Here is a 14,353-nt window from a genome sequence, read left to right as displayed (position 1 = left end):
CTTGCAATGATGATTTGGGCATCAAAATGGACTCAAAAAAGCATGGCACAAAGGAACAAACTGAAGAGCATCTCATGATGAATATTTTGATCTATTACATGCACAAATCGGAGCAACGAGCATGGAGTTATGATGGATTAAACATGCCGACATATTATGAATTTTTCCAGGGACTTGGTCAAAATTCGCAGATCTGAAAAAAAAAATGTGCTGGGCCGAAAGTGGGGATCTGGGGCTGTTCACATTGGCCCAAGCCCAGGAAGGAAGCAGGCCGGCTGGGCCGGTCGGGGACGTGGCCCACGTAGGGGGTCGACGCGGTCGTCCTCCTCCCGTGCTTCTCACGGGCAGGAGGCCATGGCGGCGTCGCAAGGGCACTCCGGCGCGGGGAGGGGCTCCGGCGAGGCGGCCAGGGCAGGGACCGGCCGGAATGGGACGAGGGGCCCTGGATCCGGCGGATCTCGGGCGGATCCGGCTGGAGCAGGCCGGCGACGAGGTTCCCATGGCGGCGGCGGCTTCTGCTGCAGAGAGCGAGATCGTGAGGGAGAGAGAAGATCGAAGGGAGAGGGAGGAGAAGAAGGCCGGGGCGGCGCGACGATGAAGGTCGGCGAGGCGGCGGGGTCGATCTGGATCGGGAGCTCCTCTCCCGATCTGGATCTCCCGGGGCGAGCGGGCACGGGCTCCTGCGGGGCGCGGGCGGCGCGATCCGGGCGCAGATGGGCTCCACGGGCTCCGCGCGGGCCTGGGCGGGCTGCGCGGCTGGGAGGCGCGGGGAGCCCTGCGTGGCGCGCTCTGGTTGGCCAGAGCGGCGGCGCTGGCGGCGGTGGGTGGCTGGGGCGCGGCCAAGTGGCGGGACGGCGGTGGTCGGCGCCGGAAAACGAGGGGGAGGCGGTTGGTGGCACGGAATTTGAGGAGGGAGACGGCAGGGAGGTAGGGGAAAGGCTAGGCTGCCCAAAATAGAAGTAGGAGGGGTTTATATAGGGTAGATGCTAGGGTTAGGAGGGTTTTTTGGGCTTTCGGAGCCCTCCGATCGCGATCCGATGGCTCCGATCGGAGGTGGGTTTTAGGATGGCTAGGTGGGCTGCAAGTAACCGTGTAGAAGGCCTCGGGCTGAGAAGAGAGGGAGAGAAGTGCGTCCCGGCACGGTTTTCGGAGACCAAAACGTCCGACGAAGGTACCGGCAACGGTACCGCTATATGTTTAACTGTTGGGCTATCAAACGGACTCCGAATGCGACGAAATTTGGCAGGCGGTCTGCCTACACTATAATAAGACCGCTCGACAAGTTTCATCCCATTCCGAGAACATTTTTATGCCACTTATAAAATAATATTCGGAGGTGCCGCGGACGCGTGCGAGTGTGGATGTGCTCAGAATGGACAACGGAGAGAGTCGGCGGAACCCGAACGGATGCAAGTTTTGAAAAACATGCAGATGAAATGCAGATGATGACATGGAAAAATGCAACACGCAAGCAAATGACATGGCAACAACGACGAATAACTGGAAGACGCCTGGCGCATCGGATCCGGGGCGTTACACTGCCCGAAGCTGGCGCTCAAGTTCTTCGGTCCTTTCAAGATTTTGGAAAAGATTGGACAGGCAGCGTATTAGCTGGTGCTTCCCAAGGGCAGTCAGGTTCACCCTGTGTTCCATGTCTCACAGCTCAAATCTCACATTCCAGATCATACACCAGTATTTATAGTGTTGCCGAAGCCGTTGGACTTGTCACTGCCTGGGGTTGTGCCAGAAGAGATTATTGACAGACGTTTAGTCAAGAAAGGGAATGCAGCGTAGTTGCATGTGCTTGTCAGGTGGTCTACTCTGTCCAGCGAGAGCGCTACTTGGGAAGATTATGAAGTGATCAAGAAGCGTTTTCCAGATGCACCAGCCTGGGGACCAGCTGGTTCTCAAGGGGAGGGTAATGTTAGTATGCAGCTGCTATCGCTTGGTGTGAAGCAAGCGACCCAATCGATACAGGCACGGAAGAGAGCGGAGGTAAGGCGCGAGATTTAAGTGTAGTTGGGCCATGGGCCTGGTGTACCCGAGTGGTGTGGGCCGTGGGCCGTGTGCAAGTCGACCGAGCGCAGTTATAAGCTCGAGGTCGAGTCTGTAGCAAGTTATCGAATTGAATTTGAATCTATTCTGTCTCTGTTATCCTCTTCCTCTGCCTGTCGTCTCCTACCTTCTCTCTCTCGTCAATTCCCCATTCCAGATCGAGAGTTCGACGGAGAATCCACCCCAAATCTGGCGAACTGACCCGTTCTCCGGCAAGGGTGTGACACGGCGTCGGGGAGAACACAAAGATCAGGTGACGGAGACTGGCCTGTATCTGGAAACAACACGTGCTGCTCGGCACAGATGACCTGAAACTCTTGTGTTGGTGCATTGCAGCAACTGCATCATCGACATGAAGGCGAAGATAGGAAGGGACGTGGTCATCGCCAACAGAGAGGTAAGATGCACACACACAGATAACATCTTCAGAGTAAAAGCGCTCCTCCCTGTCATCGCAATAACTCTGAAAACTGCTATGTGCCATTTCTGACAGGGAGTGCAAGAAGCCGACAGGCCGGAGGAAGGGTACTACATCAGGTCCGGGATCGTGGTCACTGTCATGTAGAGCGCCCCAACCCGGTGGCGCGGCACGGTGCAACAAGCTCTGCTGCGCTGCGCCGGCCTTCGTCTTCTCGAGCGTCGTCGGGACTGAAGAAGTGAGTGGCCCGGGGACAGCAGACGTCAGGGGCATCACTGATTGGGACTGAATGGAAGAGAAGGTGCAGCAGAGGCAAACAGCATTAGTGGTAGTAGTAGCAGAAATGCCAAACGAAGATCGAGCTTCATGGAGGTCTTTATTTGAAAATTTAAAATTCAAAATTTTCAGTTTTAAAAAATTCTGAAAATAAATACACATATACCTAGATACATAATGTACTGTACATGTGTGCAATTTTTTAGGTCGAAATACATTAAAATGTGAGCTACACAAAAAAGACAAATATGGGGCTTTTTAGCGGTATGTACTGTTCATCTTTAAAAGTCCATGATTTTGTTTTTTTGTGCAGCTCGCAATTCAAGGTATTTCATCCTGAAATTTTTGACACATATACTTTACATCCTTGCATACATGTGTACTTTTTTTCAGAATTTTTTGAAACTAAAATTTACGAGTTTTGAATTTTTCAAAATAAAGGGCTCCATGAAGCTCGGTCTTTAAAATGGCCTACTCATTAGTAGGCTAGTAGCAGTGGAATAGTAGTCGTTTCCCCCCTGTAAATGTAATAGTAGTAGAAGCTTGTGGGCGTGTTGAGGTAAAGAAGTGGCAGCAGGCAAACAATGTGCTCATGTAAACAAAACTATATCTAGACTTTGTGAAATTTCAGGGGATTTCTATCTTCCCGCCGTCTCCATCGACGTTGCACGTTGTCACTTTTTTAATAGTTTGGATTGCTTACTGCATGTGTCACGTGAGCATCATCAGCGCGGATCGCCGCCACCACCACGAACAGTGTGTTGCCAACGGAGGTGGAAATGGGCGGCATTCCAGAAAAGTTGAAGCACAGAGAGAGGGAGGGGGCGTTCTCCTTCCTGTGCCCTTCTCTGGCGACTCCTCTCCTCCTGATGGCATCTGCCATCGGCAAGTAGGGGAGGTCGCCAGGGCGGCAGGGCCTCACATTCGGAATGCGTTTGCTGTAGGTTTAGGGGTTCTTTCTCCTTCGCCACCGACGAGGTTGCCACCTACCAGCACAGGCGACCCATTTTTCATCACAAACTCAACCAGAGACAAGAACTAGGTAATCTTTCAACTTTTTAATCTTCAACTCCACCACAGTCAAGGTGCCTATTAGATTAGATGTCCTGCTACTAGACTAGACTGCTACCCAGGTCTGGACTGGAACATCACAATTCATTTCCAGAACAACGGAGCTCTCTCTTTCAACCGAGACCGCCTTCGAGTCTTCTATCATCATCTAGAATGGTACCTAGACCGAGCTGCCTATTTACAGCAATATCCAATGGAAAGAACCAACAATATGGCTATGCAACTAGCAAAATGAATCCGGCTTCTGTCCATCCATCCATCCATCCATCATCCCACCCTAGCGCTCCTCCGAGGTGAACTTGTTCCAAGCATCCTGCAACAGGATATGACGGTCCTATTAGTTAAGAAGTGTGTTCGAATGCTTTGCACGAATCTGATGGAACTTCAGAAAAGATGGTATGGGAGGGCAGAAAGTCAGACTGGAGCAGCAAATGGTTGTTCCAAGTAGCTTAGCACAGACCTTTAGAAGATCGAAGACCTTTTCACAGATGTACTTCTGCCTGATCGTCGCGCCCCTTTGCTGCACCTTGTCCGGATGGACGCAGAGGGTCGCCTTCCTGTAGGCTTTCTTCACGGCAGCGGCTGTGATGAGATCGGTAAGCGGCACTGGTTGCCAGCCACTGTCAGCTCCAAGGATCTGTCAAGGGGGGAAAGGAAGAAGCACAATGATATTTTTTCTTTGCATCTGATCATACGTATCTGAATAATTGATCTACAGACGTGTGATGCTCGAAACAAACGGCGGCTTACATATTGCAGAGTGGACAACAAGGCTCTCAGGTTTCCTTCCTTTCCATTCGACCACCTCTTGACCTCAGGGTCCAGGAAATCGGCCAACCTCTGAAACATCAAGAACAAATGCCGGGCATGAATAAAAATGTGGATGCGGTGAGAGGATTGTTCTTCTGACCATGCGTAAATGTCTTACATTTTTCTCTGCCTGTTCTCTTTGAGCCATCAGGTCACGCATGTTCTTCTCCGCGAGTGCTTTTGACTGCAAATTGACAATGCATGTCAGCACAAAAACTACTGCAAAAAGGATACAGAAGTAGAACTAGAGAAGAAAGCATATATACCACACGCTCAGTGGTGCGTTGATGCCTCTCTATTCTTGCCTTATGCCTTAAAGCCGACTCGGAATCAACCACTACAGCCAACAAATACCATAGATCAACAAATCAGAAGAGGAAGTAGAAATGTTGTTGACTCACCAATTCATACATGGAAAACATATTTTTAGTTCGAGGAACATAAATTGCATTTTGCTTAGTGGAAAAAACAATGTTGTGTGCACTACAACAAAATATGTGGAAATAACAAGTACCTTTGCTACTAGAATCTGTGTTTCTTACGAAACCACTGGAAGTTGCCCTCTGAAACTGATTGTCCTGTCGAACATCCTGCTCATCCAGAACCAGGGTTTGAATCTAGTCAGTATTTTGAATAAATATAACAAACAATAGTAAATAATCACATGGTAATATTTGAAGCTCCTTCACTATATCAGACAAAATACCATACAACAAACACCACTTACCTTGGAAGAGGATCTGATCTGTTCTCTGCGTTCTCTTGCCTCTGCAGCAGCCTTCTCGGCCTTGGCCTTCTTAATCGCCCTCTCCCGAGCTTCTGCAGTTGCTCTCTCGACTGCAGCCCTTTCTGCTTTTATCCGAGCTTCGGCATTTGCCCTCTCTTCTTTTAGCTTGGCCTCTGCAGAAGCCCTTTGCCGTGCTGCTGCAATCCTTTCCAACGCCATTTTTTCTGCCTTTTCACGAGCTTCATTAAAAGACCTCTCGTGAGCTTCTCTTATAGCTCTTTCAACAGCCTGGGCTTCTCTTGTAGCTCTTTCAACAGCAAGCTTATCCTTTACCCTTTCCTTTTCCCTCTCCCTTTCCTCCTCTTCCAATTTTTTCCTTTCACTGACTTCGGCATTTTCTCTTTCTTTCTCCAATATCTTTTGCCTTTCTTTTGCCTCTTCCAGTCTTCGAGAAGCCTCTTTGTCCTTCTTCTCTCTTTCCTTTTCTGCTATACCTCCCTTCTCTTTGGTTCTCTGAACCCTAGGTGTCTCTTTTCCTGACACCTCGGCGGAAACTGGGGATGGCTTTTCTGCAGGTTTTGGTACACTGTCACTCTTCTCTAAATGAGAATGTTGATGCTTTGGTTCTGCCTTTGATATCCTTTCTCTAGAGTCCTTTCCTTCCATTGTATTTACCCTGCTTTTCTCTTCTTGAAACGTTGTACGTCTTTCTGTGGGTAATTCTCTTTCTGCTTCTCTGCACACCTCTTTGGTCTTGTCAACACCAGGAACATTTTCATAAGATGTCTGAGAAGTAGCACTGTCACTCTTCTCCAGATGACAATGTTGATGCTTTGGTTCTGCCTTTGATCTCCTTTCTCTAGAGTCTTTCCCTTCCATTCTATTTACACTGCCATTCTCTTCAAATGTTGTAGCCAATTCTCTTTCTGCTTCTTTGCACGCCTCCTTGGTCTTGTCAGCAATTGGAACATTTGCATTAGATGTCTGAGAAGTGGCAGATTCCACATTTTGAGGTAATTGCTGCAAGCCAGTACTCATTTCTGGACAGGAAGTTGGCCCGTCCTTTGTATTTACTGTTAATCTGGTGGGACCATCATTAGCAGATTTGATAGTAACTTCATCTCCAGAACTCGCTGCACTGCCCATTTCATCAACTGTTGTATTTACTGCTAATCTGGTGGGACCATCATTAGCACAGTTGATGGTAACTTCATCTCCAGAACTCACTGCACTGCCCATTTCATCAACTGTTATATTACCCTGTGCATCCACAACACTTTCTCCTTTGTTGGTATCAGATGCAGATGTTGTTGGCTCCTCCTGGTTAGCATGAGCTGATTCTTCTCCAGCGTCTGTCTTCACACTGTTTTCTGAGGTGGAGTTTTCTGCTTCTTTACTTTCACAATCTGACTCAAGTCTATCAGTATCATGAGCTGACTCTACTTCAACATCTGTCTTCCCACTGTTTTCTGAGTGGGGTTTTTCTGCTTCTTTCCCTTTACCATCAGACTCAAGTCTATCAGTCCCTTCTTCTGTTCTATTTTTCACTTCGACGGGCCCTAATGAACCCTGGATTTCTTGATCAAGGTCTCCTTTGATGAACTTGCTGGCTATCTCAAATACGTTCAGCATGGTTGATACTACCGGATTATTGGTTTGCTGAGTAATGTCACTCTCTTCAGGACATTCAACATCCTCATCTGGAACTGACTCTTCAGAATGTGCGTGTGGACGAAGTTCCACCTCACCTTCAGCTTTCTTTACTTCGGAGATTAGCGATTCGCGGGGTACTTCAATTATCTTCTCATTTTCATTATGTAGGTAAGATTCACCTACAAAACTAAACTTCTCCCTTCCATAAGTTTCAGCTTCAAGCTCAGATTTACTCTGTACCCTTGGAGAAGCTTGAGTTACACAAGATCCTTCAAGTTCCTCTAAAATCAACGATTTAATTTGACTTGCCTGGGAATTACCAGCATTAGCAACTTCTGGAGGTTCTTGTGATGTTTTACTATTCCCTGAAATGCATTGCATCTCATCATCATATCTTACCTCTAGTCCTCCTTCACTATTTTTTGGCTCCTCTGATGTTCCTGTTAGTGAACCTTCACTCATACTACTGTTACCTAGATCAGTAGCATAGTTAGCAGAAGAGGAAGCCGATAATGAATTAGGAACGTCCTTGATGAAGTCTACTTCGGGAGTGATCTCACTCATACAAGGAAGCTCAAAACTCCCATCATCATGACTTCCTTCAGAATTTTCAACAATCAGAAGCCCCTCCAACTGAGTGTTATCAATACCTTTATGTGCCATATTGTCTGTAGAAGTTTCCAGAATTGTAGTATCCTCCCCTTTCTCCATTGGAACTGTACTGACTTCTTTCTGATTTTCCTCTTTCACTCCCAAATCGCTGGCACCACTAACATCCCACAGTTTTTTGTATCTTTCCAGGCCAGAGCCTTGTGTGGTAACTTCAGTTTTAGCCTTTTGACCCTCGCTGGGTTCAGTGACAGGCTTTGATCTCTCCCAGTTATCTTCCTTCCCTCTGACTGTACCATTCTGGCATTTCTGATAATCTCCAGTGAGCTCAAAATATTCATCACCTGATCTCCAGTTACCTAATTTCTCTATATTACTGGAGGTTTGACAGGGCATAGTGTGAGTTCGCATCATCTGCTGAGGCTTCTTCAATGGCAGTACCATTTTTCCACTATCATCGTGATGATTTGATCCGACTGCACTAACTTGTTGGTGCCTGTCAAACACAAAATTCTCAGAGTCGTTTTTTTCATTTGCTGGCTTTTTCACTGACAGATTTTCTTCAAATGCATATACTTCTACAGGAGCCTTGATTTCTACAGATCTTGTGCTTCTATGATGACTTGGCTTCTTCCTAATTTTAAAACTGTCACCTTTTCTCTCCATCAGTTCCTTTGCAGCTCTTAGCCTAGCCTCAGCATATTCCATTGCCTCCTTCATAGCGGCTGCAGCAGAACTGGGATTGCCCTCGGTATTAGACAAAGCAGCATCAGCTCTTTTTTCGGCCCGAGCAAGCTTGGTACTTGCAGGGGTGTGAACAGAAGTTGGAGTGCCACTGTGATTTGCAAAATGGAAGTCTCCTTTTGCTGCACTTTCTTTCTTGTTGAGCACTTTAGGTTGCTGTCCCAAAGGTGGTAATGGTACTTTTGGTTGTGTTTGCACAGTAGGAGTAGATACCCTCATAAATGCATAATCTGCAAAAGGTTTTCCGTTACTGGGTGTTGCATGACTATCAGATTTCTGGTTACTTTCCTTCGCAGAAACATTTTCGGAAAGAGGTGGACATTCTGGTATGTACTGCTTTTGATCAAAAGTGAAGTCACTCTCAGGACTTCTCACATTGGCAGTCACGGCGGTTGATGTAGATTTCTTCCCTCTGTCTCCATTAGCCATTATACCATTATCCATTTTTGAAACATGGTTAGTTGCTGGGGCAGGTTTAAAATTGGAAGAACCAACCACATAATCGACTGAAGGGTGAACTGTGCAAGTAGTCATCTCAACTAGATCATCCGGTTTCGCTTGGGTAGTCTTGTAATATGACATGACAAATTCCCGACTATCCGGAAGTGAGGGAATTGGAGAAGACTCATGCTCTTTGAAGTGTTGATGAAGTGTAGATTGCTCAGCATCCAGCCTAGATTCATTGTTTATCGATGATCTGTTAAAAATGAAATCAGTGATGGTTAATTTAGCAATAAATATGACTTGTGTACTTTATTCACTCAAGTTCCAGAGTAACAAGCATCAATAAAATTATGGTACACCAATTGTTTTAGCAAAGGTACATTTAAAAATGTAGAAGGACAGGACATTTATCACATACCACGAATGAAAGAAAGAAACTCTAAAAATAACTGAAACTTGGCACAAGTAGAAAAACAAAAAAATTGGTTATACACAGAGGAACTATCTACCTTTACATAATATAGTTTGGCACCACTAGGCATACTTATAAGAATGTCTAAGCAATTCTGAACACAAGGCCATGCGAGAACTGAGAAGCCTCTCATCCATGGACAAACAATACATGCCAGATTCTGAAGTGTCCATAGTACTGAATACATGCTTGTTTGAAAAGGTGTTGTCTAAATTTTTGTACTGTTATGTTCGTAGAAACATATATCAGCATGTATGCTAAATTTTATATTAAGATGCCACCTCAGGCATATAGACAGTCTATACTAACACAATTGGTATAATCCCCAAATCTTGCTGTTTCAATATTGAGATGACATGATTCACCATAAATTTATGTTCGATTAACAAGGAACTGCAGATTATTTTCTCCTAGATAGATGCACGAGAAAAAAAAATGCATAGGTTGATCACAGACGGTAGATATCACAGATATATATATAACTAGTACAGCATAGTAATGTGACTCACTAGCTTCATCGGCATCATATCCAGATTAACATTACAGCACATAGTTCACAGATTCGTACGTAGAGCTCATCAAGATAACCAACTACTTTAACCGACTACATTAATGTTACACAGTAGTGCTTCCCTGTCCTACCCCAACTTAATCAACCCCTGGTATTTCCTATCATGTGATCTGTTTCTGCTGGTTGAGATGTTAGAGGTGGCCCACCGCCTTTACATAGTCCTCTCACTCCCGGATAATACATCTGTTAACTCATCCAACTGTTGACATTGGCATGAACTAAACAGAGGAAAATGTATGAAAAGGTACTTTTTAGGCCAATTGTCAAATGCAGAGGGAAATCAACGTGATCTCCATCTCCTATCTCATAGGGTAGTCGTTCTGCTTGTCGTGTTCCAACCAGCAGTGGACTAGCAATGAAGCTCGTAATGCTCGTTGCAACACCAACTTCTTTTGCCTAGCTTGCGGAGCAAGATCGAGGCACACTCATCAATAGCACTTCTTGCAGTGTGAAACATCAACCACGCATTCCACTTGTGGTGTACTGGGGTTTTTGGCGGTGCATATGACACTGACCTGGCTGATTTCAGCTATATTGTTGAGCTCAAGTAGCTCGGCTCCTTCCACAGGAAGTGGTAGGAGACTTGTGCCCACGGGCTGCAAACACATCCCTTTGGCAAATAATACAAGGTGAATGCCGTTATTTGGAGCTAAACGGTATGGTGGGACCCACTGTTATGACCTCAGCCAACAAAAATGCAACATGTACTGGGAAACAGTCATAAAGATAAGTTCGGTGAGCAAATAAAGAAACGCCTATTACTCGTCTAATACGACAAATAAGGATATTGCCTATTACCCTACTGCTGGGGTTTTTGGCGGTGCATGACACTGAGCTGGCTGATTTCAGCTATATTGCTGCGCTCAAGTAGCTCCCACAAGGAGCAAAATAACATAAGGGGAATGCCGGTTTTTGGCGCTAAACGGTATGGTGGGACCCACTGTTATGACCTCAGCCAACAAAAACGCGACATGTACTGGGAAACAACTATCGTAAAGAGAAGTGCAGTGAGCAAATAAAGAAACGCCTATTACCAGTCTGCGACGACTAATGAAGACATGCCTATTACCGGTCTAAAACGACAAATAAAGGCAAGCCTAGCCTATTACCGGTACGCCATCTACAACCGACAATTGAAGCACATACAACCTCGCATATGGATATAATTACATGCACGTCCAACGTTCCTCGTCTGCTGGCCATGCAAGCTTTCATCATCTCTGAGACTACATGGTCGTGGAACTCAATGACTAAGCGGCAAGCTGACACCAACTACACTTGTTCCACAACTACCCCGGCAGGCTGACACCAACCTAAAGCATACACTTGTTCCACAACTACGCCAGCAGGCTGACACCAATCTGAAGCACACACTTGTTCCACAACAAAGCGGCGTGTAGACTCCATCTTGAAGCATACAATTGTTCGACTACACGTCAGGCTGGAACTAGTCTGAAGCATACACTTGTTGAATGGCTATGCCGATTATCACGCTTCCTCCCTAAGAATCCTTCCAGTTCTACCAAAGTCACCCTCAATAAGCACACAATATTTCCCTTTGAGCTCACCAAACTCTTCTTCACAATTCAGCCATTTTATCCATATGTGACAGAAATAACACTAGTAAATTCCCGAGACCACACGAGGACCTCGATTAGGAAAGCATTACCTAACATGGCCAGGACTTGATGATATCCAACCAACACACACACACAGGCAGGCATCTTAATTCCACCATAATGTATGCACACCAAAACGTACCATGAATACCCCTAGACAATCAAGGCAGTCTGTAATTGCCACCATGTCTGAAACAGCTCACCATTTCAGGGCCAATGTGGAAAACCAGGTAGCAGCAAAGTCGCCACTCACCACTTTCTTTCTCATAGAGAGATTCCATGTTAGCCAGGAATCAAGGAATTCCACAATACTTTGGGGAATTCTTGATGCTCCATGAGTGGCATCTCCAGCCTCTAAAGCCCGGAATAATGAGCAAAGCTAACAGTACTGTGTAGCCTAAAAAAATGTCCGCCTTTACGATTAGAAAGGGGCGAGCGGAAGAAAAGGAAAAAAAAAGGAGTCGGGAAATCCTTGCACCATGAGACTGGAAAGAAGATGTAATCGGAAATCGGAGATCGTGGCGGCCTACGTCGTCCAATCCCGCGTCCGGTGCGAGGACATTTCAGGCGGCGGCGGCGGCGGCGGGAGGCGCCGCTCGCCCGGACGCCATTCGAGCACAGGGGAAAGGAAACAAGAAAAAGGACTGCGGACGAGAGGGGAGAGGGGGCACGAGCGGACGAGCGAGCGAACCTGTAGGAGCTCCCGCCGCTGGACGAGGCGATCTCCTCCTCGTGCAGCTGCTCCGGCGCCGGCGCCGGAGCGGGCGCGTCGCCGAAGAGGTCCTCGTAGGGCGCGGCGAAGTCCGCGAAGCCGAAGCGGCCGAAGATCTCGCGGTAGTCCCCCGCGGAGGCGGCGCCGGAGGGGGCGGCGGCGACGGGCGGCAGGTCGAGGTAGGGGATGGAGCAGGCGGCGGCGGCGCCCCCGAACACCTCGGCGTAGTCGAGCGGGGGCCCGACCACGGCGGCCCCGAACGGCGCGGCGGCGAAGCGCGGCGGCCCGCCGAAGACGTCCCCGTAGGAGGAGGCCGCCCCCGCCGGCGCCGCCTTCCGGTGGTGCCGCCGCTCCCTCCGCGGCCCGTCCATGGGCGCCGTTCGCCCGCGCGCTAGGGGGGGGCAGCACCACCCCTTCTCTCCCTCTCTCGCCGGAGGCCGGTGGGTGGTGCGGTGCGGAGGAGGGAGGCCGGAGGGGGACGGAGCAAAGGTAGGGGTTTGGGTTTGGGGCGACAGGACAGAGGGGGTGGGGGAGTGGGGAGGTGGGGGGGGGGGGCGCTTTTTCTCGTTTCGTCGGGCACTAGAGCGCGGCGTTGACGGGGTCGCTGTCGCGTGGGCCCGGCGGACCCTGGTTGGGTGGGCCCGGGGAGAGGGGGAGAAGGGTCGCCGAGTATTTAATGGGTGGAGCGGGCGGAAGCGCGTCGGGTGTGGTCTTGTCGTGCCGGCCAGCCGCCTCCCGGTTTCCCACCGGCATCCGGCATGCGCCCCCGGTCCGCGGCGGCGCCGGCAGCGGTGGACGCTCCCTGGCATCGTCTCGGTGGCCGTTCGATCACTTGCACGAATCTTGATGCCTGGGTAACACGCTTCTCGTCGTGGCCTTTTGCATTTTCCAACTGGGTGCCACTCGCTTTTTTTGTTGATACATGCAAATTCATTGCAAAAGTTTTTACTCTGCCAGACAGCAGAACGTCAGGGAAAGCCACATGATAACTTTATGTAGGACAGAAACAAAAAAACTGATGGCACTGCAGCCGCACACATGGTGCCAAATGCTGGTATATCAGTATGACGGCATACTCCAACGAGGGATAGCCCTTGGAAACAAGAAGACTATCTTTGTTTAATTTTGCTTTTTGGAAACACTTGTAGGAGCAACAACGTGGATCCAATATACAGTATAATCCTTTCCAACAGTAAAAGGAGACAATGTGGTGTTTTTTTTAACACAGTACAGACGCAAGCGCTCATATATACGCGCATATACGAAGGCACACACGTACACCCTACCCCTGTGAGCACCTCCGAGAGACTAAGCCGGCATATCATCTTGAGATTTTACGAAGCACCGTAGGCGCCTCGTAGTCGACGGAAACGTCTCTTCCCACTGAACGCACATCGCCGAAAATCCTGAAATAAATCCAAGATAAATGCTAGCACCAGGACTTGAACCCTGGTGGGGCTGGGATATCATTGTCCACCTAATCATCCAACCACAGGTTGGTTCGCGAAAATGAGGTGTTAATAGTGAATTGTTTGATGTTTTTGTTATCCATAAATCAACTTCTATAAAACATGTTGTCGACTTGGGCATGGATTAACTTCTATAAGTGGTTGGAAGGAAGGCATGTTTGTGGTCAACCGTGGATTCAATTGTGTTGTATTGCATCTCGAGTATCAATCACTCAGCCACACTTTTGTTTTGTTTTTGGGGTCAAACTTTGATGATGAATCTGGTTAGCAAAATATAAGCCATACGTTACAAATATATGAAATATTGCTCTCGTGTTCAAAATAAGTTTCTGTGGTATTCGTAATGGTGTGATTTTTTTTTTTTGAGAAGAGTAATGGTGTGATTTCTTTTATATAAAGATAGTGTTTTCTTAGGGAAGGCCATCATGCCTATGTAGCAATTGAGTTTATTCTTGTTCAATATAGAGTAATTATTTGCAAGTCTCGTTTTCTTCCGCGACTACGTACGGTGCATGTGACTGGATATTTTCCATATGTGCCCGTCATTAGGATGCAACTGCACAAAAAACATAAAATGTGCTATTTCAACAAATATACAACTAAAAGTGCTTTTAAAAAGTAAAGAAATAGTTAAGAATGACTAGAACACCACAGAACAAACTTTGACCGAAACTTCACAAGTTTCTAGGGGTTGCACGTCATC

General features: G+C 47.6%; 1 protein-coding gene across 1 annotated transcript; it reads right to left on the bottom strand.

Annotated features, from left to right (window-relative positions):
• Positions 1–3,788: 3,788 nt before the first annotated feature.
• Positions 3,789–12,714, bottom strand: LOC123183252 (auxilin-like protein 1). The gene is made up of 8 exons (XM_044596021.1): positions 12,161–12,714; positions 5,358–9,060; positions 5,145–5,220; positions 4,897–4,967; positions 4,749–4,814; positions 4,571–4,660; positions 4,281–4,457; positions 3,789–4,133 (listed from the first exon to the last, which is right to left on the bottom strand). Exons 1-8 carry the CDS (start codon positions 12,550–12,552, stop codon positions 4,098–4,100), a joined length of 4,611 nt encoding a protein of 1,536 aa, XP_044451956.1. The 5' UTR covers positions 12,553–12,714; the 3' UTR covers positions 3,789–4,097.
• Positions 12,715–14,353: the final 1,639 nt, after the last annotated feature.

Source organism: Triticum aestivum, chromosome 1D (assembly GCF_018294505.1).
Source record: "Triticum aestivum cultivar Chinese Spring chromosome 1D, IWGSC CS RefSeq v2.1, whole genome shotgun sequence".
In the NCBI taxonomy this organism is placed as follows: Eukaryota; Viridiplantae; Streptophyta; class Magnoliopsida; order Poales; family Poaceae; genus Triticum; species Triticum aestivum.
This window is presented reverse-complemented; position numbering and strand designations above follow the sequence as displayed.

What these genes read in the sequence shown, in the direction of transcription:
- LOC123183252 (XM_044596021.1), bottom strand. Translation starts at nt 12,552, where the DNA reads ATGGACGGGCCGCGGAGGGAGCGGCGGCACCACCGGAAGGCGGCGCCG. An exon ending in AGCGGCGGGAGCTCCTACAG is followed by an intron (nt 9,061 to 12,160) that starts GTTCGCTCGCTC and finishes CATTTTTAACAG; the next exon opens with ATCATCGATAAACAATGAAT. An exon ending in TGTTGTCCACTCTGCAATAT is followed by an intron (nt 4,458 to 4,570) that starts GTAAGCCGCCGT and finishes CCCCCTTGACAG; the next exon opens with ATCCTTGGAGCTGACAGTGG.